Genomic DNA, 27,165 nt, shown 5'->3' with positions numbered 1-27,165 from the left:
GCGCACTTTTCGTTTTGCAACCAAACGTACTTTCCAAGCCATACAGTAGAACAGCAGGTATTTTTTTTATTTATTTATTGGATCATATGGAAAAAGAATGCACGAGCAGATTCTCCATTTGGCTTTGAAAAAAGAGCTGATTCAACTTGACGAGATATAAAAGTACAACACAACCCACCGAACACACATGTCTTCGTAAAATTTGTAAAATTCAAACTTTCCATTGTTTGACAATTATCATATCAAGAAACCATGTTTTTTTTCAATGTTAAGTAAAAATAAAATAAAAAGAAACAACAACAACAACAACTAAAAATGAATTGTTAAATACGCGGGATTACAGCCTTTCCTTTCCCTAGTTTTCTTACCTTGGCATGTCTTCTGGTCCAAATTAAGGAAGTAACCAGAATTGCATGTGCAGACAAAGGATCCAGGAGTGTTGATGCAGTTATGCTCACATCCATCAGTGTTTAGAGAGCACTCGTCCGCATCTAAAAAATAACAGTCAGTTGTAGTGAGTCTTAAGTTACTACAGCACTAAATTTAAAAGGGACTACTTTGTCTTAGTAAACATTTCAAAAATAAAGGGCTTCAAGCTTCAAGAAATGTAATGCCCATTTAGTAAATGGACTAAAATTTTCCGGCAAAGGGCCTTTCCTTACTTTTCACAACTCGAAACAACTTTAAATTGTGTCTGTGTCTGGGAGGCCAAGGGTTCGATTCCCTTCGGGGACTCATTGGTGACGGATATATGTACCTAAGCATTGTAACCCATCTCCAGAATAACCACTTGGACAAGGATCACACTGAAATCCTGTCTCATTTGCAGGTGGCGGCAAATCATTGCAATCCACGCCTGGGAAACATGGTTGGAAATTTTCCTCGCAGGCATCGAGATCCGCATCACATAAAGCTCCAGTGTATCCATTCTGACACACGCAGGAAAGAATATTGAATCTATCTCCACTGTTGTCATCACTGTCGTCAGCATTATCCTCTTGCGGAGAAGTGCAAATTCCTTGGTTTTGGCATGCACAGACGTTTATAACTGGCCTCAAGACTGTGTTTACGGATCCATCTGTCACTATGAATTCTATATCGATCTGCCGAAGAAAAAACCTCTGTCGTTAGTATCTATTAACTAAATTTTCAACCTTAGTCTTTTTATTAGTAAGGGTTATCCGTTCTGCAGCGGATCAAAAACTTAAAAGGCGTCTTTATAGAGAAAAACCACCAAACCCCCATATTTACTACGAGGAGACAGGAGTAGCTAAACAGGGGTTCCCCCAACTGTTCACTCGTGCATCGTCTTTCTAAGTCTACAGTCGTTTTTCAATTCGGCAAATAAGAAATTCGAATTTCAGTTTGAGATATGTTTTTTTCCAAACTTCTCAGAATAATTACCAGGTAAGCGAAAAGTAAATCACACATCTCAAACATAATTATTAAACAATAATAAGGATGAAAACCAGCAGTTTCCTCCAAAATGTATACCTTATTACTTACAAGAGTGCACAAACCACATCCTGCTTAAACAAAGTGGTCAAATCTTGATCATGACCCTAGTTCATTTTCCTATTTTAGATGAGATTGTCTCGAAATCTATACCTTTGGCTGCATGCACATACATACAGTCAACTCTCTCTAAAACGGACACCGTCGGGACTTGCTCCAACTTTCCGTCTTAGAGAGTTGTCCATTTTATAGGGAGTTTAGTTGCATTTGAATGACTGAAAAACGGCAGGGACGAGACCTACACTAGGTGTCAGTTTTATGGAGGTGTCCGTCTTGTAGAGGTGTCCGTTAAGAGATTGTGGACTGTATACGAGGGAGTATCCATTCTCCCTTTCGTTTCTTTCGTTTATACATCGGAATCTAGCTTGTAAACTAAAATATAAGTTACCTCAGTTGTCGTTACGCTCCAAGAAATAGTTATGGAAGAATCGTTGGATGACTGTGTATAGCCCACTGGAAGATTTCCAGTAACTGTAAAGGTCAGCGAGTCGTTGTTGGGATCTTCTGCTATGACAGTTATATTTGCCATAGTGTTAACAGTCACATTAACTTCGGTTGGCCCAACTAAAATCTTCGGCGGGAAATTTTCTGCAAATCAACAACAAAATTAGGGAATTACTGAATAAAACGTTGCACTGACGGTGTACTAAAAGTTACTGGGCAACAGAGATGCATTTATAACCGAGCGAAGGTGATGTATTTATAACCGAAACTAACGAATTAATGCTGGGAGTGGCTTTCAAAAACATATCAATGCATTATTCAATAATAACTATAACAATAAAAATTATAACAAGACAATTTCCATGTCGACCCCTCGTAACTTATTATCATCACCTTGTTACAAAACCTATTTAGATGCATGGGAACACGCAACGAAGAACAAAACTACTTGGCTTGTCTGCTGCCGAATCTCTTGTTAAAGAAATGCGCGAGATTGATTGCAAGTCTGGTACAACGAAAGGAGGACAAAATTTATTGGCTAATATTTCGATTAGCAGATATATACTACTTCAGGGCCAGTACTAGTTCTGCTAGTTGAAATATTGGCCAATAAATTTTGCCCTCCTGTCGTTGTACCATCCTTGCAGTCGTGATCTGGTTTAACTATTACCAAGTTAAATACAAAAAGATAAACGAAAACGAAAACTGTATAAACATAAACTAGAATTTGTTCCTAATATTAAAAAAGAATCAAACTAAATGAAAACATAAAATCATTTAAAGGTTTTAAAGAAGTCCAAATTTTCTTTCTTAAACTTACGTAATTCTTGAGATTCACTTTCCAGTTGTACAGCTGTTTGTTTGGTACTGGCTCCCACTGCCGTATCACCGGTAGAGGCTATGTCAAACAAGCAGTTGGCATCCCCTTGGCATATTGCTTCTGCTTGTTGTCTTAGTTCATCGCTCGCAAACGGGATAGGTTCATCCAAGAAGATGGGTTCAAATGAAGCATTGGCGAATGTAGTTGTGTTTTCTCCAGGATTGTATGTAAACAGGCTTGTATTCGACATCACTTGCCCTAGAGATATTAATATAATGAGTTTCAACTTTCAGTTTTGTCAAATAAAGTATTTGCCTCTCCGTTTTAAGATACCAATGTTTATTTTTTTTATCCGAGTGAAAAAAGGTGAACAGAAGTTCAGCAAGCTAACCAATGATTACCATGTTCCTTAATTTGACGTTTTTTGCTATTTCATCTGCGTCCGTTTGTACACAAGGGTGCATGAATGAATGGATGAATGAATTGATGAATCAATGAATGAAATGAAATAATCAGAACTAGAATTTTTTTGGGTTTGGCAAAAAAAAAAAAAAAAGAAAAAAAAAAAACAAAACCCACAACCCAAACACTTGTAATAAAAGTAAAAAAAATTCTATTTCACCTATTCACGAATATAAACTATTAAAATTTCTTAAATTTGGAAGTGGAACTTTTTTTTATAAAAACAGTTCCTTAATGTGATGCTACATTAGCTTCTCCTACGCAGACGTTCTTTGGGCTTGTAACGCGTTTCTCTCCCACGAAACAAAGACTTAATTTTCTGCGTATGAGGCTAATGCTACATATGAAAAAAGCTTTAAACAGTATGCTTAAATCATATATAAATTATCACAAAAGACAAAAAACTGTTTATAGTTACTTGAATGGAAACTTACACTTCAATCCAAAGTCATAATGTATTTGTCTGGCCGTGGCGTTGGATGGTAAAGTGGTACCATCTGGCCTCAGGTAGTCGTCAGATGTGTCACCGTTCCATGTCCCTAAAAGGCCTTTAGTGTGAGTCTTGTATTTTGTGGGTGCAGCGAAAACTATGGAAAGTGACCCCTGTATCTCAGTGACTGTTACAGATATTCCAGACGGAAATGTGACAAGGAAGGAGTTGTTTGCTGGACGAGACACTGCCACAGAGCCACTGAGCATGACACTAACATTTGTCAAGCTGCTGTAGTTTTGGAACACCTCACCGTCAATTAGCACCTCTAACCCTCCTGTAATTAGAAGGAGAAATTGCTAGCATGAGTTAACAAAGACGAGAACATAGCCTCGACAGTCAACAGAAGTCTACAATTAGTAGATAATGAGCAGCTTAGCCATGTAACGAAGAAATGGGGGGAGAAATATACGTATGAATAACTGGGCTTTGTGCACCTCGTTGCAGTGTCAACAATCACTATACGACAAAGCATTTTAGAGTACGAATATTGCCTTAAAACGAGTTCAAATATATATAGGCTATTGTGGTCTAAAGAACGCAGCACTTGATATACAGCAATCTTAATAAAACAACTTTGGTCTATAGAGTGTTTTCATGGCAACCATGTTGGAGGAGCCAACCAATAAGTATATTTGCATAAAAATCATTGTATTATTTCGCTTCTTCAATATGGCCGCCATGAACACACTCCATAAAGGATTTAATTTATGGCAAAAAGAACACTCTTGCGTATAAAACGAGCAAGATCTATAGCCCTAAATCGCCGGGCTTGGCTTCTTTGGTAGTCAATCAGAGTCCAGGGTTCAGCTTTCTCGCTGAGCTGGCTATATACTAAAAGAAAGTCTATTGTATTTTAAAAACTGACCTTCATCTTTCAGATTAGCTTGCACCGTGCTTGATTGATCCTCTTTTGCCACAGCTGCACTAAACACGGTTGCTGTTCCTTCGCCTTTGGCTTTCTTTGTTCGAGCTTGTAACTGGAACTTTCCATCTTGCACGTCTACCATCGTAAACTCCCCGAGACCGTTAAACGTGTAGTTGCCGCTGTCCAGAGTGACGATGTGAGGATCCCCCCACAACCAACCTGCAACGAAACCAAGCAAAACATGATGAATTACCAAACAGCAAACAAGCGTTGCAAGCGTGCGCAGTTCCCGCTAAAACTGCTCCAAATTAATCTGCTTCGTGCAAACGTCTTTAATTTCCGAAATCGTTGATAATTGTTACCCAATGAGTTTCCCAGCTTAAAATTTTCTTTCAATATGCTATTTCTATAACAATTCGAGATTAAATAAAGTTTATGATGATGATGATGATATGATGATGATGAATTTCCCTACTAACGTTTGCATACGTTCGAGTCAAATTATAAGAAAAGTTGGAGGCACGGAAAAGCGGAGGTGCCGTCAATTCTTGAGTCTTATCGCTGTGAAACGAATCGCTACACAGGTGATTCTAAGGTTAGATAACGCTACCCACCGGATAATGACAGTCCAGTAGCGTAGTTTGTTTTGACAACACTTAACCACTGGAGAGTACCTTATTATAGGAAATTAACGATACATGTTATTAACGCGAATGTTTAAAATTCGCGTTAATTTTATGGATGTTAATTAACATAAACACGTTTACTATAAGCATTTAACCAGAACTTTTCTTAAATTCGCGTTAATTTTATTACGCGTACATTTTGTTCGCGTTGTTAAAATGCTTCGTTTTATTCCTATAATAAGGTAATTTAACCGATAGATAGCATTCGTTACCCTTTGAACATCTGAGCCTTTACAGTATCACTAACTACAGGTTTGACAGAGCCCTAAAACGGATTGACGTAATAAAACATTTAATTCTCAAAATAATTTACCACAACAAACCGGAACTTACTCCACTCGGGAGGTTCGTATGCATCGCAGTTCTCGGATGGACGCTTTTCATAGAACTTGCTGCACATGAATGGACTTCGTGCCTCTAAACAGCAGTACTGAAAACCTCTGACGTCACTTCTTGTGTGGCTCTCTTTCAGTGACGGTGTCAGCCTGTGGAAGCGGTCAATTGTACCTCCACCAGGGAAACCAATGACAAGTGCTGCAAATTTCTCCTGGCTTGTATAATAACAACACTTGCGACCACGGCCATCGCTCGATGAGAAACGGGTGTAAAAACAGTAGGTGAATGGGAAATCTGGTTCGACCCACTGGTACCTTTCGTCAAAGAACGCCTGGACTCCAGTGCAAGGACAGGAATCAGGCTGATCAGAGAAGGAGTCATGATCTGGTTCACCATTATACCAACGTAAGCACTTTAAATCGCCATCCTCTTTGCCGTCTGAATTTTCAAGTCGGAAAATCCATCTACCAGGAATGTTTGCATTTCAAACAAGGTTATCGATACCTTCGATTTGTATAGTTCCCGACCTGTGACGCAAAATAAGAGAGTGAAAAATCGAGCTGTGTTTTAAGAGGAGTTTGGACAAATTGTAATAAATTTATATTTGTTCAAAGGGAATTGTTGAACTGCACTCCTTTTAAAGGGTCCAAGCACACAACCACGTTACTAAAACATTAATAAGAAAGCTGTAGAAGAGGTTTGTGCTGGAAAAGCGTAAAATTTAAAGGTTTTTTTTTGCTTCACGGAGAGTACTAAGAATGAAAAAAAAAAAAAAACTCTTCTCTGTTAGGCCATTGACCTTAAAATCAATTCCAATGCGCTTTCTAAATGTCCAACTGACATCTCCACTTGTTAGGATAAGTTTCTCACTAAAAAGTTATTTCAAGATTTGTACGTAGGTAAACTCAAAGATATCATACCACTAAGAAAACAAGTAGTGCTCTTATCTTTGAACTATTAAATGAAGTGATCATACATGTAAAGTTTTCTCACCTTTCGTGGTTTTTGAAATAACCAGTTTCTTCCCCAGCGTTCACACCAACAACAGGGAAACGTTTGTAGTCCGTGAAATATTGGTAGAATTGACTGCGATAATTTTTAAAAAGATGGGGACAGTTTAGTCAAGATGTCATGAAGTGTTATTTACCATACGCAAAAAACGCTGAGGCGACAAAATTATTATTTTAAGCAACAGCAACAGTAACGACGCCGACGATAACGACGAGTGAAAACAACAATAACAACAACAACAACAACAACAACAGCAGCAGCAACAGCAACAGCAACAGCAACAACAACGACAACAACATGGGGGAAGCCACGAGCCATGCGGCGCACACTGCCGGAGCTTATTCCCGTTTCCGTAGTCCATCGCAACGTACCCCCCCCCCCCCCCCCCACCAGCATTATGTCGCCGGTACCTATTTATACACCCGAGCCCAAGAACACAACACAGTGACCCCGGCCGGGGCTCGAACTCGGACCGCTCGATCCGAAGTCCGCGTACTAACCATTAGGCCACCGCCCTTCCCACAACAGTAACGACAACAAGCAAACGAAAACGTAATAATATACATTTGTTTCATATATAGATTATTACTTACGGTCTTGTTGGGGCAGAATATTGTATTCCTCCATGAGGGTAGTTAAAAATAACGAAAGAAAATATTCCGTCAGTCATAACAACCGCTTGAAACGTGTTAAGCTGCAATTTGACAACAAGAAGAGAAAGAACATATTAGATTGATACTGTTTGTTTAATAAAAGCGCTTATTTCTTAAACGAAAACGCGCAGGGTTATCATAAGAGTTTTCTGGTATTTAGGACAAACATCTGCTATCTGCTATCTATCACGGAACTTTTACCATTTATCTTTCCCATAACTTTGTGTTTGATCGATGTGATGTATATGAAATGATTCATATATGAACTGCAGATGTATATGAAAGTGATAAATGATCATCGCAGTGAATTTCCAATTTAAGCAATTGGAATAAAGAAGCCTCAAAAAAAATTCAGGGCTTCAACGCTGAAGCCTTAAATTTTTTTCAGCCTTCTTTATTCAAATGACTTAAATTGAAATTTACCTCGACGATCATTTATCACTTTCAACTTTGTGTTTGTTGTCTTTGTCTTTGTGTTGCTCATAACTTTGTGTTTGTTGACCGACCACAATTATCCACTAGTGGGGTAGACTATTTTGTTCGTAAGAAATTCTTTACCACATCAGTTTACGCATCGCATCAAACAAAAGAACAACTAAAGATACTACATATCTCACCAGATTCTTGGTAACATCATTTAACATCTGGTGACGAATGTACTGCCAGGTAACAACGAGTACCCAAGATGCCTCAAACGTTTTTCCCTGTGGCAGCTTAGACGCGAAAACACTCATGGCGTCAGCTGTGGCCTTCTGTAGGGTTGCATTGGAAGCCGATCCCTCATGTACACGATAAAACACTTTGGATGGCCCATCAACAAACGAACGGAGGTTTGTAGGGGCCCAGTAGGGAGCTAGCATCGGCATGTATCTAAGCCACGGCCTTTGACCGAAGTTGTATGGCCCTTGGTTGATACTGTCTCTCTCAAACTGGATGACGCCATTGGGACATATCTGCATGTGATGAAAATGCGCGTACAAATGTTATTTTCATTGTGTAAATACAGTAGGTAAAAAAGTTAAACATAAAGATCTGGTTTTCCTGGAAAATAAATCACTAACATTTGCTAAGCAAATTTTGGCGGGCCCAGCGAGTTCCCAACAACTGCAACTGATTTAATCGATCTTCAACGATCCAACATTGAATCGAAATTCTTTTAGAAGTACTTGCAAGTTTGTCAGGTTACTGCATGTTTATCGATAATAAAGGTATTGGTCATCTTTTTCGTTCCTTATAACATAAGCTCATGAAGGATCTAATTGACCCACTTACATAAAGCTTTCTGTGCCTTTTGCTAAAGAACCGCATTCCACCGTTTGGTATGGGAAGTTTAAAACACTTCTTCGAGGTGGCCGTGATGAGTGTGTCACCAGCCACAGGTCCGTATGGATACATCCTGGGAATGGGTTCTAAAATTCATAACAAATCGTAGTTTTAGTGGTTGTAAAGTACGATTGGTATAATGATATTATTGTTGATTATATCAACAAGTAAACAAAAGTTAATTGAAGAAGAAAAGATTAATCAAAAAGATAAGTAGAAGAAATAATAGGGGCAAAATAAAGAGTAAGAAAAGGAGCTGAGCAGGGTAAGAAGGAGAGAGCGTCGCTGGAGGAGGAGGAAGGCGAGGAGGTTTTTCTCATTAGGAAAACTATTATTCTTATTTTTGCTGCATTAAAAAGGCTAACCTGTAGTTGGTATGGCTTCTGGCGGAGGCGTACCTTGCGCTGCAAAGATAAAAAGAAAAGAAATTCGCGTTCAAAAATGATCTGCAACAGCTACTACAACTACTACTGCAACAGCAACTACTACTGGTACCGCTACTACTTCCATTACCACCGCTACTGATACCACTGCCACTATAACAAGCACTGCTACCAACACTGCCACTCACAGCTGGTAACACTATCACTACAGCGTTTAGAGAAAAAGCTTCTACTGATGGCCACTACTGTGACAACGAACAGTTAATACTGCCTGGACTGGGACAGACATTGTGACCGAGACCGTTTCCTCTATATGCGCACTAGTGCTACTATTACTGTCGCAGTTGCTGTTACTGCTATTACATGAAATACCTGCGGCTATGCTCATGTTCATGCTTTTTTATTACATATGCTTATGGTCATGCTTATGCGAATGCAATTTTTACGCTCAACTTAATGCTGATAATTAAAGTAGAAATACCATTACAGAAGCAGGTCGTGAAGTATGATCGTCCGGGTGAGAGTAGTTCTGAGAAGAACTGTTGTTCAACAAACAGTTCTTCTCAGGACTACTCTCACCCGGACGATCATACTTTACGACCTACTGATACTCCTGGGTTCAAACCATTTACTATATATACAGAAGCAGTTGGACTGATTTTTACTAAAAAAGTAAAGTTTACATACCTTCTGGAGTCACAAAGTTGACAACACCACTTGCATACACCTCTTTACTAGCACTGTAGCCCACTATTCTAACCGTGTAATCCGTTAATGGCTGAAGTGGAGTCAGTGTAGCTTCCTGAATTTTAGTCTTTTTGAACTTCCAGGTATTTTTCGCTGTGACTGGCTTGTAAAGTACAAAGAACTCTTGAATCTGTTCCGCTTCATTTGAGACCAGCTGCCAAGTTATTTTGGCCTGGTAACCGTCGATGTTACCAAGACTAAGAGCTGTAAATAGAAACAACTCATATTGAGCAAATTAAGCATACTAAAGGAAAATGAATACAATAAAACGAAGTACTGAAAAGAAAGGATTGAATGCCAAGGGTTATCATAAATGTTTGCTTAACACAATCACATTTGTCCCAATAAATAACTTAATTAGATTTAAGCATCATAATTACGTTTTGACATTTTATCAAGCCAGTAGGACGAACATGATGCCAAATACCGTATTTGTCTAAGATGAAAGCAAAATACAATAATTTTTATAAGTTTATATTTTTCAAAGAATTATCCACCAATCAATGGTCTGCACCATAGTCACGTGCCCATGCAATATTGCATACATCGGACAGCGACATATTAGTTTTTTTTGGACAGAAATCGTCAAGAGAAGAAGAGATGGTGGCATTTGCTGAATGAAACTGTCATTGGTGTGAAAGAATTCACTCCCAAACCGGATATTCAAGGCATTAGGAATTTTTAGTAGAAATCGTACAAAGACTGGTTTCCCTCGTCCCTGGTTTCCCTGGTTGACCAGCTGAACATTTCACATTTTTTTCTCCTCTATAGCTTAAGGACTCATATAAAACCGTAAGTTTAAAGCGGATGAAATTGTTTGCTTTACTTACTTATCTTTGGAGCGCCCGTATCAACAAAGTAAGTTGCATTGAAGCCTTTGTATGCGAACCCATTGTTTGTACGCATGTACAACACAGCCCTGTGGTTTCTGGATCCACGAGTAGTCATAGCGAAAGGATCCTTTAGTCCACAAAATGGACCAGACGCAATGTACAGAGGGTCGATATTGACTAATCCCATATAATCCGTTACCCAGTTTCTGAAATTAAAAAACAAAACAAAACTGAGTGATGAGTTGTGAAATAATAATAGATTTTATAATTAGCTAGTCTCTAGAATTGTGGGAAAGTTGGTTTGGTTCTCTCATCTAAAAATCCGCACTGAAACAAGAAAATGTTAGTGGTAGGTAGATAGATAGATGGACAGGCAGACAAAACGAATGACAGACACACTTACAGACAGACAGCAGACAGACAGACAGACAGACAGACAGACAGACAGACAGACAGAGAGACAGACAGACAGACAGACAGACAGACAGACAGACAGACAGAAAGACAGAAAGACAGTATGTCTATCTATCTATCCGTACTTTTGACTGCTTCTTTCATGCGCACGTCCCGTCCCCTCTCCCCCCCCCCCAACCTTCCAGTTTGCTCCTGATAAGGGCTATCGCTCGAAAAACTACGACAAATAATTATCTTTATTAACATAAAGCTGAAACTGCCTTTTTATAACTTATTTTGTTTTTGGTCAGGTCGACTCATCGCCTTGTTCATTGACAATCATGCATTCAGGAAGATACGCACAGGTTTGCAGGAACACTTGCACAAATTCATTGCCCCTTGAAGACTTACGTGCAGTTCGGTCCTCCGTCAGATGTCTCAAAGTGGAAGGTATCGACGGCAACTATAACATCATATTGGGGCAAGTCATGCTCGAAAGCCCAGTAACACTCTGTGTCATGTGGATAGTTATTAGGAAATCCAGGACTAGACACGACTCGCATGTTGTCACGAACGGAATGCTCGCAGCCTGGGGAGTTAAAAGTACGGTCTCAAAATTTAGTATAAGCGTTTGTATGGATTAGAAAAAAAGTTAAAGATATCCTTTTTTTCCTTTGGAAAGCTTCACTAAAGCATGAAATCTAAACCCGTGTCCTTATTTTGTCTTTCTAGTGCTTCGGAAAGCCATATGCGTGATTTTTGTTTCAACGGTCTGAAAAGATTTCAAGCTTCTTGTAGAATTTCAAAGAAAAAAAAGGAGAGAGTTTTTACTTTTTTTCCAATCCATACAAACTCTCAACGTATGCTTTGGTAAGCTGTGGTTAAATAAGCTCATCGATAAGTTGATTTGCAATGTAAAATGCGTTTTTTTTTTTTCATTTTAAACTACATTCCATTTTAACACAAGAAGGCCACTGAATTATCAGGAACCTTTACCAACGACCAAAACGTGCTTGAATCGCTGTGCGTGATTTGACTTCAATTTGTTAATTAGTTGCGTAGGAATTTTTTTACTGCAGAAAGGATGGTGTTCAACCCAACGACAGCATTTGTTGTGGAGGTTCTTTGATTCCAAAATTAAAAAGGCATATGTTTATTATTATAAAGAAACTTAAGATTCAATACCGTAAAAATTCGGTTATTAGCAGCCCCGATTATAAGCCCTCCCCCCTTCCCGGTTATAGGCCCATCTATGTGCGTTTTTAATTAAAAAAACATATTTCGATCAACACTCCCGTGGCTCGTTTGCTCGTTTCGAAACGTTTTTTTTATTATATAAGCCCCTCCTCTTATAAGCCCACCCAAAACGCCTTACGAAGTTGTATAAGGGCTTATATAAATAACCGGAATTTCACGGCGGTATGTATTTGGATAGCCTGCGTGGCCGGCATTCGCGCTTCGCACTCGAAACCCCCTTCTCCTTCCCCTTTGAACGCCGGCCACGCAGGCTAGTATTTGGAAAGCAAATTGTATTACAACAGCAATTTTAGACGATATGAGATGAGAACGTCGTTGGTTTTGTACCTGGTCGAGCATGGACTGGCTCGCCGAAAGCTCCCACGCCTGCCTTTGTGAAGCCTGCTACAAATATTCTATACGTTCGACCATTGCTTGCATCACCGATGGTTGCTTGCAAGACAGTGGGCCCTACGGTTATCACGGAATATTCTTCATTTTCACTCTCATCTATCCAATCACCGTCAACAATTCGGTAAAAGACGTTATATCCAAGTAATATTCCGTTGACGCCATCACTTGGAATATGTTGCCATGTGACGTGTATGATGCTGACGTCAGTCGTTGTATCAACATTTTCTGGAGGCTTACTTGGGACTGAAACAAAAAAGCAAGATGATAAAACGCTCACATTAACTTTCTTCTCTTTTCATACTAGTTCTCCCTCTTTAATAAGCCTCCTCCACAAGCTCAATTTTTGAATAGTTCTGTCCATTCTCAAGATGATAGGTCATGAAAATTATGAACATTAAAAGAGGTAACTTTACCATTTTAAAGTTATTCATGCAGCGCATTTATTTAAGTTATAACCGTTTTGTAAAATGTGTTACTTATTAAGCACTAAAACATTAATAAGTCCACTCTATTTCTTACATATTGCTTAACTGATAGAAGGGTTAAAAAAGACCCTCCCCCCGTTCCCTCAAGAGGTTCTGAAAAGGAATAAGCCTCAGAAGAGGGCTTAAAAAGCGTTGAATTTAATTTGTGTTTGATAAGAAGTGGACACAGCTTTCATATTTCTATTACTACAGTGTTCTACAAGTCAACAGTCAACTTTCATGACCCACCCACCTCCCTCGTTACACGCCTATTGCCTTTCCAACGGCTTCAATAGTTGATGAAATTTTACTTGAAAACCAATTTGCTACGCAGTTGTTCCAATACCTGACGTTATATTCCGTCGGCAGTCACGAAATTCTCCCAAACCTAAGCTAGTTGAATGCGGCCAGGCGAGCAGTATGCAAAGTGGCCGCCATGACACTACATGTTACTTTACTCACCTCCCTCATCAGTTTTGAATTGTACTTCCTGGCTGCCTTTAAAGATGATCTCTCCACTTGGAAGTTTGATTAACGCAATAACTTGTGCAGTATAATTAGTATATGGCCGCAGGCGTTCCACTGTAGAGCTATTGAATCCCTTATCCACGGTTGATATAGTTGGACCAGCCCCATGAATGGTTGGTGTACACACAACGGCATACGAGAGGAGTTCCTGCTGCTGACTGGGGAAATAAGGCGGCCATGCGGCGTCTACAGTCGACGATTGAGGGTTCGAAATGTCTATCATCCAGTTGGCAACAAGCTCAGCTACAGGCACAAAACAAAAACAAAAAAAATAACATGCTTTAGAATTTCTACTAAACAATTAGACCACTTACATCGGTTGCGCTTCGTTTACTATTGGCTCATAGAAAACTCGGGCTCGTAGTCTAACTGTTGATTATAATAACACCTTTATTGGGTTTAACACAACTACTGGCATGGCATCCCGATAGTTTACACTGTCACCCATAAAGTCACTTTATAAGAAATAAGCCAAACAATTTTGGTAAAGGGAGGAAAACGTTTTAATATAAGTGCAAAATATTTAATAATAGAGGTGGCGTAAGCAAACTTCATTGTGGAAGGCGCATCTTAAAAACACACTTTGTTTTTAAATTTGCACAAAAAATACACAACAAAGCAAAACAAAAACGCAAAACAAAACAAAAACAACAACACAAACAACAAAACAGACTAACACAAAAGAGAATTCGACATTGAGTCGAGCAACACGTGTCAGCGCTTCCCTGTTCGGCCGCATTACAAAAATTCCGAAAAATTAGGAACAAACGTGACAATACAATGCGATACGATAATTAATGGTACGACACGGTATGCTGGCCCCCATATGTTACGATAAGATCTAATGAGACGGAATATGTTTGAAACAATTGTACATGCAATGCTATCACGAATTAAAAAAAACATCATTTCTAAAGGTACGTTCCTTTTTTTGTCTTACCTTCCCAGACAGAATCGTTGAGAGCAAAATAGTGCACTTGGAATCCTTGGACTCCATGCATTTCTCGTTCAGAATGCGACACGACGGGCACCCTGTGTGCTTGTACAAGAACAAAAAACTGGTCCATCTGACCACAGAGGAGGTTTGGTTTCATCCCAGTATCATCGTCCACAGCTACGAAGAACTCTCTGAAATGTGATTCAATGAAAATCACCATAAGGAAAATTATTGATATCTGACCTGCCTGCATGCTTTTTATCTGACACATGCAGTTGGGCCCAAAACCTGGCCCATATTTTCAAATAATGAAATACCACCATCTCTACGAACAAATCGCTATCCAGTTGTTATGCGTTAACAAAACAAACTGCGATGTCTACTACTTGATAATTTTTTTCATCAGTGAATCTATATTTTAAACAAATAGGTTTAAGAACGCGCGAAGATATAAGAAGAAAAGGTTACCACATAAAGATGCTTTCTATTTTTTATCATATTTTCCGTTGAATGGTAGACCACAAAGTTTCAATTAACTAAAGTTAACTGTAAATTGATACCCTCCAACGTATAAAGCTTTACTTTGCTTTGCCTCACTTTGTTTTCTTTGTTCTGTTCTGTTTGCTTTGTTTTACTTAAAAGATCCTATCCCATGCGTTTAGCCTACTCCCTCCTTTCTTCCCCTTCTTGTACTCCCCTCAGAGATTTAAAGAGGGCGTACCTGCACTCGTCTGAGTATGGAATGTCGATGTATTCAAAACTTAGCAAAAGACTTTTGTTGTTCGGGTGAATATGCCATACACAGTCACCGTGTTCAAATCTGTCTGGATATCCGCGATTCTGGATAACACCGACCTTGTCGTGTAACGGTGATCCGCATTCTGAAAGATAGTAGCAAATGTAAGTATAACCATTATTTTAATATATTATTGTATTAATGAATGGGTTATATATGCACAAAAAAGAGATGCCAAAACGCGTTAAAACATTGGTATCCTTAGTGATTCCTACTCGGCTTAATCCTACAAAAAAAACCCAGCAGTATTCGACTAGGCTGCACCCCGCATCTCGTAGACTGTGCCATTTTAGCGTCCACTTTACCCGAGTTTTGGGGAAGTCAACGGAGCCAATCCAATCCGGAGAGTCCTTGTTCGAACCTCTCTCGGGGTCTTTCTGCTATATTCTTGACTGGAAAATTTACTCTGATAGTGCCTTGCTCCACTCTAGGAGCAATCCTGCGATAGAAAGCGGACTTAATTCTTTACGCGAAAAGTGAAACTGCTATGCTTCACCTCTCCGAATTATTTACAAGCATCCACGTCTCCTGTGTGGCCATAAAATGTTACTGTTCAGTAATAAAATAATACACTGGCTTTATTTAGTAGAGCACCATTATAACTTAGCGCTGTTTCACGATAGGCACCGTAAGAAACCAGACCCAAGCAAAATTCAGATTTCTAGGAAATGGCGATTTTAAGGAGTCTTGCATTGAGTGTGAAACTGTCTTGCTTGTGGATGCAGGTTGTACGTACGCATTTGTAAGGACGAATAAGAGAGCCTTACTTGTTTTAATCCATCTTTCATGTCTCTGTTGTCCTTCTCCTATGGATGTAAACGCTGCCACCCATACACGGAATTCAGTTTCTGCTGGAAGTCCTGTTACAGTGGCATCAAATTGGTCAGGGCCAACGGTTACTTCTCTTCTATAAGGTTGCGAATTATGGTCATGATGGGCTTTTTCGACATGTACCCGATATCCAAGTAGAGTACCACGTTCGTTTCTTTTCTCTATACCGTGCCATTTCAACGAAATCGTGCTGTAATCCAGAGCATCGATCCATTCAATGTGCGGACTTTGAGCAGGCACTGAAATCAAGAATGAAATCATCAGTGGAATATTGGTGCGACGTTAAAACGTTAAAAAAACACTAGCCAGTCATGAGAGCTGCAAGGTGTTTGGGGTCAGCACCGAAAAACGATGATAAAAAAAATATCTAAACCACAGTGTAGGCGGTGCTCAGAAGGTTTCAAAGAAGAAAATATATGGATTTTGAACGTTTTCCTTGAGGATGACATGGAACTGTTTTATTCAACCTACATATTTAATTTTTCATGTTTGCATTTCTCTTTTGCCGTACATTTTAATCTATAGGCTGAGCGTTAGTGGGTAGAGCAGGTAAATACATTATACTATTGATAATACTTGAATCATTGAACCTTGCATCCTTTGGCACATGACCAATGTAATTTGGAAGGCTTTAATTTTAACTTCTTTACAGTGCAAAAGAATCAGACCATGTCGACAGTTGTACGTTTACATCTGAAAGCAGATACATTTGTTCTTCACCACAAATACGATGATCATTTATAGATCTTTTATGCCTGCTCCACGAGAACGCGAAAATAAATCTGATGTCTACCAAACGAGGACGTCTGGGTACGACACTGACATTGAGCATGCGTAACATACTCAATGTAAATGTGACGCCAGCGTTTACAAATGTGTACGATTATGCTGCCTAAACGAAGATAAGTAAACAGAGATAGTTCTCCGCATATATGTTTACGATGATCTTTTTATAATGTCATCTACTTATGGACGATTGCGTTAAAGGGACTGAGTCACGGATTTCAGCAATCTTTAGGCATGGAAAATGCCCATCAAATTCGGTGAAATATAAAAAATAACCTCTTGAGACAGTAAAGGAATATTTCAGAAACACAGCAAATGCAAAAGAAGGCACAGATGGCCAAAAGAGACAAAGATTAAAACGGATTGCGATTTGGGTTTTGAAATATTGTTGGGCTGAACAGTTTTCAAAGTTATAGTCCCGTTTTCTTGTAACCTTAAGTTATAACGCACGAGAAACGCATTTGGTTGCAAAGAAGCTATGGTTTTGTTATTTGGATCCATTGGAGTAATTTCTTTCCAAACATTTTAAAAGTCTCATAGCAAATATTTGGCAAGACGTAAAAAATAAAACTTAACTCAGCCGTGACACAGTCCCTTTAATAGGCGTAAAGTTATACGTGACCACGTGTGTAGGCGTGGCCTCAGTAAATAGAATCCTTCCATACCTCCTTCAGAAGTCTGAAAATTCTTCCAACCTATGCTGCCACGTCGCCCATCTTTTAATATAGCAACGACTCTAAGGGTATAATTCTTGAGAGGTTCCAGCCATTCAATAGTCGTGTTCCTTTGTTCCGCAGTTAGTGACTGTGTACCGAATACTTTTCTGTTAGGCCATCCCCAAATAACAAGGTAGCTATCTACAGAGGAAGCGCCGAGAAAACTTCCAGGTGGAGCGGGCCACAACAGTGTGGTAGATATATTAGTAACCGTCATCTGGGTTAGTGCCCATGAGCCGATGTCCTCGCCTGGTCGTAAAAGAAAGAAGAAGAAAGAAGATGAACAAGACTAAAGAAACTCTGTGCTGAGTTGGCACTCAGGTATAAATAAAGAAAGACTGATAGAAGATAATAACAGTTAGATCGTGCGGTGTGCGTTTGCTGGAGGAGGGTGAAGTAATCGAATTATCTAATTTATGAAATATATCTATATCGACAAAAGTTAGTTAAAAAAGTCCATAAAGAATTAAAACATCGACTATTCAAATGGGTCAAAAGAAAAAAAGGGAAGAAAGTATGGACTACGATAGACAGAAGTCCAATTTTATTTAAATAAATATATTAAGTAATTGCTTTAATTCCCCCAACAAGGTAAGATTAAAAAATATGAATTATTCAAGTATAAATCAATCAAATGACTGGGATATGGTGTTCGACTTTAGTTCGCAACCTGGGATTAAGAAATTGCTTAAAACTACCATTGTTATTAGGATGTAAATTATTTAGAGGCAGAAGAAAATAAAAATTTTTATTACTGTGGTACACTCATTGCCCCCCCCCCCCCCCCCCCGCTCCCTTCGCCTCTGCAACTCAAAAAAAAGTTTGACAACACGTGGTGAAATCAAACAGACATGCATGCAAACAATTTCTACGTTGCTGGTAAGAAAGCTCTTCATTGCTTAGACATTTCTCAAATTGTCCAAGTTTGCCTCCAGCGCCTTTTCTGAACCAAATCTATCTGTCCCTACCACCTATAAATAAAAAGGGGATCCCGAAAGGGGGTTATAAATCTCATTTCGTAGTATAAATTTTACCCAAATCCCATTCCTCAACCCCATATTCCGAATTCCAGTCCCAGTTCTATTGTTTGTTTGTTTGCGATTTCCATCCCCAGTGACCAAATCCCCTTTTTCCCAGTAGGAATTTGCACTGAAAATCTTAGCTCCCATCTTACTCCTTCAGGCCCCGCAATAAAGGTTAACGTGGTCGATAAACGCATGCCGTAGAACTAAAGCTAGTAAGCAGGTTTTAAATCAAGTCACTTTCCTTTACCTATCACCATTGTCAGTTCGCCAGTTGCTGCTTCGTAGTCTAATTGAAACTTAGTACCATTGCGATATTCGTCATCGTGTCGATGATAGCCAAATCCCCAAGCTTTTATATCCAAAAGTTTGTCTATTACAAGAAAAGTCATGTTTGGCATCGTTCCACAGAGTTCCAGACCATTGTTATCATCGTGTTCTGATCTGTCCGGGAAGTACAACTTTATCCCACCACTGAGGACATTAAGAAAGAGAATGTTAAAATAAGCAAAACTATTTTTTTTAAAGTTTTATTTCAATGATTGTTCGACTTAGATGTATGTAATCTTTAATTAACTCAATTACACGCGCTTGCAGGGGATCATAGTAGTTGTATTCAACGAACCATGTCTCATTGTCGTCCCCAGAGTTGAATGTTACTCTTAGCTGGCTGAGCCTGCGTACGACGAACAAGTGGCTCTGGCATGGGGACATGATTTGATTGGCTGGATTTGTACAAAAGAAACCGCCAATCAAAGGAAACGTTTTTAAAACCCTTTGTTATACGATAGTTTAAAACTTTTGATTTTATAGGCTTGATTTGAAATTCCTTTTGTTCAAATCCGGCCAATCAAATCGTTTGTTCCTAAAGCCACTTATTTCTCGTGCACAGGCTTAGTTGGCTAAGATGGAAAAGCGGCTCAGGGGATGAAAATTACTATATCCTACTTGGCAACGTACAATACAGCTTCCGTGACTCCCTACATGCAAGGTTGTCTTATAAAGGAAATTGGGAATTGAGCTCGTGTGGGTTCGAAAATGTACTAAGCAAGGTTGTTTCATCCCTTTTCCAAGCACTGATTAAATACGACACGTAACAGAGCATTTTTGACGAGCTTTGAGAAGTTTAAGAATAGATGTTTGATGCATCTTAATCGAAACTAAAACTGAGGAGTCGGAGAAACGACATCGTAATAATCTATGCTAATTAAATAAGATATTCAAACCATCAACTCGGTTATGATTTTTTCTGTTTTAACCTGTTGTGTTATTTTTGACTTTGCGGATACTTTGGAAGGCATACCATCAAACTGACATTGATTTGTGGAGCATTTTACATTAATAATTATTTTTTTATTATCATAAAAAGAAACGCTTTAATTATCGCAATGACATGGCTACTATAGATAAGCGCTAACGGCCTATTAATGCCTAAATAATCTTGGAAACTCCGGGTGGAAGCCACGCGAAGGTGTAAAAACCATAGTTTTCTCAATTAAACGCCCCCGGCGTTTATTTCAAACTTGGCTTGGTGGACCCGGCGTTTATTTGAATTCGGCGTTTAGTAGTCATACCTGCATCCGCCCCAGTCCTCTCTGCGTCCAAGTAAAAAGTCTTTGAATGTAATATAAATCACTGTTGCCTCGGGCTGGGGCCTAATGTTCCAGTAACATCGAGGGTTTTCATCATGCTGGTCAGGAGCAATGTATGGAGTACCCGGATCTCAGGTGAATTAAGGAATGGCTCCAAAGAGAAAATCGGACCCCCAGCAATGTTCCAAGTTACGCATTACATAATAGCCAACTTTATTAACTTCATCGGGTCGCGTTTCATTCTTGTAAACAAAATGGGCTATCGCGTCGATCGTGCTTCGACGGCGACGAACCCGTGCTATAATTTACGTAGTTTATCGTGTATTTGACTCATTTCAAGGATATATCTTAATGGAAACACTGATGGAATGTTTGCAGTTTATACCCAAGGTAAGTTTGATTATTGCTTTCAGTTAGAGCGTTTTCAGTGATTGGAGCAATGTTTCGCTATCGCCTAAATATGATTCATGCAGTAATTTCGTAATTCTCTACTAAACTGAAATGTTTTACGTTGAATAACGTAATTTTCAGACGGGTTTGAATCATGCAAGGTATATATGATAAGCGATAAGAGTAGAATTATATCGCATTCAACATGCATTGTTCGCTTTGCCTTATTAGTTTAGATTTTTAGTTTCACTCGCGGAAAACGTTGCGGGCATTTATAAAATTTCTAAAGATCAAGACAAAATTATTAAAAGAAAAATGACTTGCTTCTTTTTAAAACATTCCTTACACTGGGAACTTTTGACACACGATTGTTAAATCTTGTCACCTTCAATATCGCCGTGAAATTTGTTTCTTTATAGCCTTCAACTGCATGATTTACTTTTTAAACCAAAACTTGATCAACATTGAATTTCTCCTGGTAGTGTTTACTCATAACAAACCACTCGGGTAAAGAGAAGGTCGTATTTCATATGGCAGTTATCAAAATGGGACCGCGATTCTCGATGGTACCGCCAATTTACGTAGTCTGTCGTGGATTTGACTTATTTCTCGGATATATTCTAATGGGAATACTGATTAAATGTCTCTTTAGTTTGTAGAAGAGGGAAATTATTGATTTCTAGAGCTTTTGATCTGACTGATTGGCTCTGTCAACTTTTCGCTAAATTATAAATTGCTGCTTCAGGGCTAATCTAAACAATTTCGTTTTCTTCTAAAATAAGATATCTCATTGCCGATGGGTCTAACATTAAATAAGACCTGGTTCAGACGAGTTTGATTCATGTCAAGCACTTTTAATAAGCTATAATTTTCAAATACAAATGTATTGATTTAATAAATATTGTTTCGTTATTCCACTCTTAATGGCAATTGTGGAAGTTTAACATCGAAGACACTAAACGCAAGAGAAAATTACTTCAAAGCAAAATGACTAAATGCTTCCTTGTAAAATAATTCTTTAAACATTGGAAACATTTTATGGTATAAATAATTATGCTCTTCACAAAATTACTCTAATACATTTAACTCAGTATACTCCTACTTAGACTAATGCTCTGGACAAAATTATTTCAAAGCAAAATTACTCGCTTCTTTATAAACTATTCTTTATATCAGAAATTAATGACGCTCATGATTGAAAGACTAATGCTTCTTAATTCAACAAACCAAAAAGTGGTCAACTTTAAATTACTGCTCGTAATATAAACACATAACCAACTGTTACTAAGGAGATGTACTTAAGTCTTAATTTGTATTTGTACATTCTACATTACACTGGTCAGACATAAATTGTTAATGCTTATGCACAGTTATTTTCCAGTGTTTTAATAATTCCTTGCTCAATTGTTTCCTCTTATATTGAGACATAATTGTTGTTTTAGTTTTAAAGTGTTCAAAAGATGGTGCAAAACCATTCTTGACAACAAATTCTCTCTCCCACTTTTCTATTTCTTTTGAACACTTCTGGTGGGCTGCAAGCACTTGTGTTTGAATGGAAGCCAGAGTATCTTTGTACTTGTCTTGGTGGTATCTGTTTCGGCTGTTTTCCTCCTTATGAAGGGCTATCCTGGCTTTGTCAAGGGTTTTCACAAGTGGTGTTACTCCCAATACTTTGGAAACAGAAGTGGCAAGTTTTGTTTGCAAAATTGGTACTTGCTGGTGTATGTAATCATGAGTGTCTGTTTTGTCCTGGTCTTCAACATCAAGATGAGTGGCATCAGGTGAGTTGATAACATGTTCTGTATTTTCCACAACACTACCAATATCAACACAACCATGAACATCACCATTTCCACCATCAACACAACCATGAACATCACCATTTCCACCATCAACACAACCATGTACATCACCATTTCCACCATCAACACAACCATGTACATCACCATTTCCACCATCAACACAACCATGAACATCACCATTTCCACCATGAACATCACCATTTCCACCATCAACACAACCATGAACATCACCATTTCCACCATCAACACAACCATGAACATCACAACCATTTCTACTATCACCAGAATCATCATCACCATCATCAAACTCTTCATCAGTCAGTTCTGCTCCCTCTTCATGTACATTTGAAATAACCATCAGATTAGTGCAGACAGGTTGATCTTGTACATCTTCTGAATGATCAGGCATTTGATGGCTATCTTCATGTTGTGCATCATTTTCTTGATCATCAAATGACCAGGGATCATCCTGAAAAATTCGGTACCATTCAGTGTATGCCACAGAGCCACTGGGGTTGTACACTTTTATCTTCCTGATTGGTAATGGAATGTCTCCCTTTCTATAGCATTGATTCCACTTCTCCTTGAGATACAGGCTTTCGCTTTGAAAAGAAGATGAACGAAAATGATGCATTGGAGGTCCTTGTTCTCGAAATTCAGGCTGTCCTTTGCCATCATGAAATACTATTTCCTTGCTCTCCTCATCTGCATGCCACCATATGCCTTTTCCACAAAGAAGAAAATCGCCTATCTTCTCGAGGTGTGCCTGGTACATTTCGTTTGTTAGTAGTTGTTGAGGAATGACAGTGTCAGGGAAGTCTGGAAGATTTGTGGCAAACTTCCCAATCTTCGACTGCTGATCAACAAAACAACTCTTCTTTGACCTGAAATTCTGTTCTGCTTGAGCTCGAACTATGCAGTTCGGAATGATGTGTTCTGGGTGACCATTAGATGTTGCTTTGCTGATGGCATTGATGGTGCTAAACTGTCTCTCCTCCTCCTCAGTGTCTACTGAACTGAGAGATATTAGGCGTGACGTGAAGGGGGCATGGCATGTTATGCTGTGATAGTATATGCCATAAAGTTTCCTGTAGGTAAGTACTTGTGGGGACTGAAAAATGCTTCGAACAGCAATCACATGAGAGAATGTGACATTGTGCAAACGCAAAATGAATCGAGGGGTACGTTTCTCTGCAGGGGCATATAACAGCTCACAGAGTTCTGCAAGAGTGTACAGGAGTCGTCTGATGGTGAGGCGACAGTTGTTTCCTAGGTGTAAAGCGAGAACAACACAACACAAGCGGTAATCTGCTCCCCTTAGCTTTTCTTTAGTAGAAAAAACTGCTTCCACTGCCTCTTCAAAAAGAGTTTTTTCTTCCTTGGTGAGATGTTTTGGGAGCTCTTTAAACACATTGTTTATGTGTTCCTTGAGGTCATGGAGGGGCTCCACTGGTATCACTTCGTACATGGTCAGGTTAAGGTCTTGCATGGTAGATTTCTGATTTGGAAAACAGAGCGCTGGGACTCTCTGAATACCTCTAAGCTCCTCTTTCAACTGGCTGTACAAGGCTGGTCTTTTCAAGCCATCTGTAGGAATTTTGCGCCCTCTACATTCCCTAATCAGGTCATCTTTTGTCATCTTTTGGAAGGGGTTTACGCCTCCATTCCTCCTCTCTCGCCCAGCTGGGCCAGCAATAACTTTCCTTCTTCTTTCTTCTAGTGTCACCTGTGGGGCCCTCATCGAAGCTACATGGTCGACATAGGCTGCTGATGTTCCAGTGCAGCCACAGCACCCATAGTGCCCTCCATTTTGCTCTCCACACTCAACTTCTTGCGCTGGGTGGTCTCCATGGAACATGCGGCAGATGTCTTTCACAGGAACACTGTGGCTTGAGAAAATTTCTATGTCAAGCTGTTGTAGGTCTTCAAGGCGGGTCTCACTGTATAGCAGTTGATCTTCTATAGTATCTCTGCACCTTGCCAGCAGGTAGATTTGCGGCTTCTCTACCAATTCTTGTACATCTAAGCCATTGAGCTCTGCAGAAGTCAAGTAAAATGCAGGATCATAAATACAATTTACTGTCAGAAGAATGTGGCCATGATTCATTATGCTGGAATGGTCTGACCAAAATATCAGGTGTCGTGTTCTTTCCCAGTATTTCAGTGATTCTACCAGCTCTTCTCTTGTAGCTTCACTTGGTTCCTTATACTCTCTGAGCTCTTGAAGGCGTTTAATTAGGTCCTGATTGGTCATTGCCTCGTAATGAGCATCTGAATGGTCACGTACCAGACCATCCTTTTCCTGTTGATCCAGGATGTTCTTTCGAATTTCGAGTAAAGGAATTTTTCTTCCCACTCACAGTGAAATATTCCTCCTTCAAGGTGCCATCAGGGTTTAAGGACAATTTTTTGTAACACTTAGGTGTTATAATTTCACCCAAGCGATATTCTCCATTTTCTATTTTCTTTCGTAAGGTTTCTCTGATGGCTGCACTGGTACGAGGCACTGGTGTGGTTATTTCGCCACCAAAGGTTTTGTTTAAGCGCCTCCTTGGAAGGGGTTCATTCTTTCTGTGGTTACTGAACTTTCCCACATCCACACCACTGTTTAGAAGAAATTCTTTGACAACCATATTGCCAACCTTTGTCTTCTCGTTTGCTCCATGTTTTCTGGCCAGTTCTGAAAAATTGATCTGTGTGTAGGAACAGAAAAATTAATTATTATTATTATTATTATTGTTGTTGTTGTTTTTGTTGCTGCTGCTGCTGCTGCTGCTGTTTAATTATAGACAGTGATATCATAATAAACAGTGATCATAATACTGATCACTGTTTGATTAATAATTGTATTCTCACCTTTTCCCCTTCTTTCATTGTATTCACTTCTTGTAGGAGGCCCTGCTTGTCAAAGTCAACTGAATTTGGATCTGGAGAGTGGCGTTTCTTCTGCCGAAGTCCAGCATCCTCAAGCGCTTTCCGTTTTTGGGTCCTCGATTTACTTTCTGCAGTGGATTCAAAGTACAGTGATTTTCTTTGGAGATCTCTCTGGTTAAAGGACTGACGTGTTGCAAGCATGGTGTCACAGTCAACTTTGGACCACTGTCCTTCAATTTTATTTTTAAAAGACCTTGCATTGACCCTCCTTTCCTTTTGCTTTTGAGCCTTAGATTTTGAATGTGTCAGACCAATTTCAGGTACCTTTGTCAAAGCATCAGCAAGGTCTGTGTTGAATAGGGTTTTAAATGGCTCATTGATTTTCAAATAAATGTTTTTGGCTGTTTCTTGAAGAGTCGTTTTAGAAGGTTTAGGTTGCTTTTTTGTTGCCTTCCTTAGATTTGCAGCTTCTTTGAGACAAACAGCCACTGGGTCAACTCCTTTCAATCGGTTGGTTTTCAGAGGGAAAAGGGATTGAAAAGTAAGATGGTTAAGCTGGCAGGCTTTGCAATTTGACACTGAATGCAAACCCTTCTTGGCTGCTGAGAGAGCTCTCCAGGCAGTAGAACTGAAGTGTTCCAAGTATTTTGATTTGTCTTCACCCCGCCATTTTTCAAAGTTTCTAAGCAGCACAGGCAGTCGCTTGTCGAATGCATTCTGGCTAACAGCAAACGCTTCTTTGTTATCACTAAATGTGCTCAAAAACTTCTGAAGACGAGTATGTTTGTCCCTTATGACCTTGCCATTTTCGTTGTGTACACTGTTCTTTGCTGCAACACGCGCGAACCCACAGTTGAAAAATCCCGCCATAACAGTACAGCGACAAGAAGTAAACGCTTAAGTTGTAGTCTCCAAATATCCGTCCTTGCAGAAACGACGCTAGGTTGATGCAAATCGCTACGTTGGAAAATTGTTAACTGCTAAATTTAGTCAATACAATCGAGTCGAGCTCGGAACTGATCACGAAGCAATCGTCTAACTCCTCAACACTTCTAACTAAAAATTGCGCCTAAACCGCGAGAATAAATTATTACAGAAACATGATATCTTATTTACAGATAGTAATAGCTCTTAAAAATCAAAAGCGCGCAAAATAAGGCTAACGAACTTTTCTAAAGTAGTACTTAAAATAGAAACTGATCGATCCTTGGCAAGAAAGCCCATCGTACGCGCGTTTTCAAAACGTCAAAAGAACACAACTTAAACTGCAAAGAGACAAAATTACAACCAGTTCGGCAATTTTTGTTTTTAATAAACTAATTTTACATTAAACTTTGAAAAACACAAAATGCAAGAACAAGAACTTACATAATTTGTGCAACACACTTCACAGCTTGCTCGTCCGCCATCTTGGATATTATATCTGGTTTCTATGGCAGCGAGAGAAATTGCTAGGGTTTAGTCCCCCCAAAACCAAGCCGCGCGTTTCAAAGATGGCGGATAACAAAGTCATCTAGTAGAATATTAAGTCGGACGGATACGGGATGTTTTTAGGCCTACCGTGACTTTTTTTGTATTCTCAGAACAAGATCATAAGACAAGAAGCTAGAATCTAAACGGGGATTTTAACTGTCTCCCAAATTGAGCCCAGAAAATTGCGATGACGAGCTTATATGTCGTAGCACGAAAAACAACGACAAATTTCTCTGTGATCGATGACTTTTTTCAAAATTCCCCGATTAATTCTATAGTCAGTGACTCATCGTGATTGTATTATGCTATTTACACGCTTAATTTATGTTACGCAAGTTGT

General features: G+C 39.2%; 1 protein-coding gene and 1 long non-coding RNA gene across 2 annotated transcripts in view; one reads left to right on the top strand and one right to left on the bottom strand.

Moving 5' to 3' along the window:
• The window catches only part of LOC144636220 (uncharacterized), a 55,175-nt gene that overhangs the window by 6,924 nt on the left and 21,086 nt on the right, over positions 1–27,165 (bottom strand). Inside the window, 23 exon segments of the mRNA XM_078495371.1 lie at positions 369–491; positions 758–1,103; positions 1,904–2,103; positions 2,780–3,037; positions 3,676–4,008; positions 4,600–4,818; positions 5,619–6,148; positions 6,615–6,707; positions 7,226–7,326; positions 7,903–8,238; positions 8,558–8,694; positions 8,974–9,012; positions 9,679–9,942; positions 10,569–10,777; positions 11,376–11,553; positions 12,549–12,857; positions 13,541–13,849; positions 14,547–14,734; positions 15,265–15,424; positions 16,107–16,409; positions 17,622–17,921; positions 18,945–19,168; positions 20,269–20,416. Coding sequence (XP_078351497.1) covers positions 369–491; positions 758–1,103; positions 1,904–2,103; positions 2,780–3,037; positions 3,676–4,008; positions 4,600–4,818; positions 5,619–6,148; positions 6,615–6,707; positions 7,226–7,326; positions 7,903–8,238; positions 8,558–8,694; positions 8,974–9,012; positions 9,679–9,942; positions 10,569–10,777; positions 11,376–11,553; positions 12,549–12,857; positions 13,541–13,849; positions 14,547–14,734; positions 15,265–15,424; positions 16,107–16,409; positions 17,622–17,921; positions 18,945–19,168; positions 20,269–20,416 — 5,307 coding nt within the window.
• On the top strand, positions 20,554–25,657 carry LOC144635137 (uncharacterized). Its single transcript, XR_013567319.1, has 2 exons — positions 20,554–20,676; positions 25,371–25,657. It is a non-coding gene; the product is annotated as an uncharacterized LOC144635137 (long non-coding RNA).

This window comes from Oculina patagonica, chromosome 13 (assembly GCF_052425735.1).
Source record: "Oculina patagonica isolate OP01 chromosome 13, crgOcupat, whole genome shotgun sequence".
In the NCBI taxonomy this organism is placed as follows: domain Eukaryota; kingdom Metazoa; phylum Cnidaria; class Anthozoa; order Scleractinia; family Oculinidae; genus Oculina; species Oculina patagonica.
The sequence above is the reverse complement of the archived record's forward strand: the minus strand, read 5'-3'. Positions and strand labels throughout refer to the sequence as shown.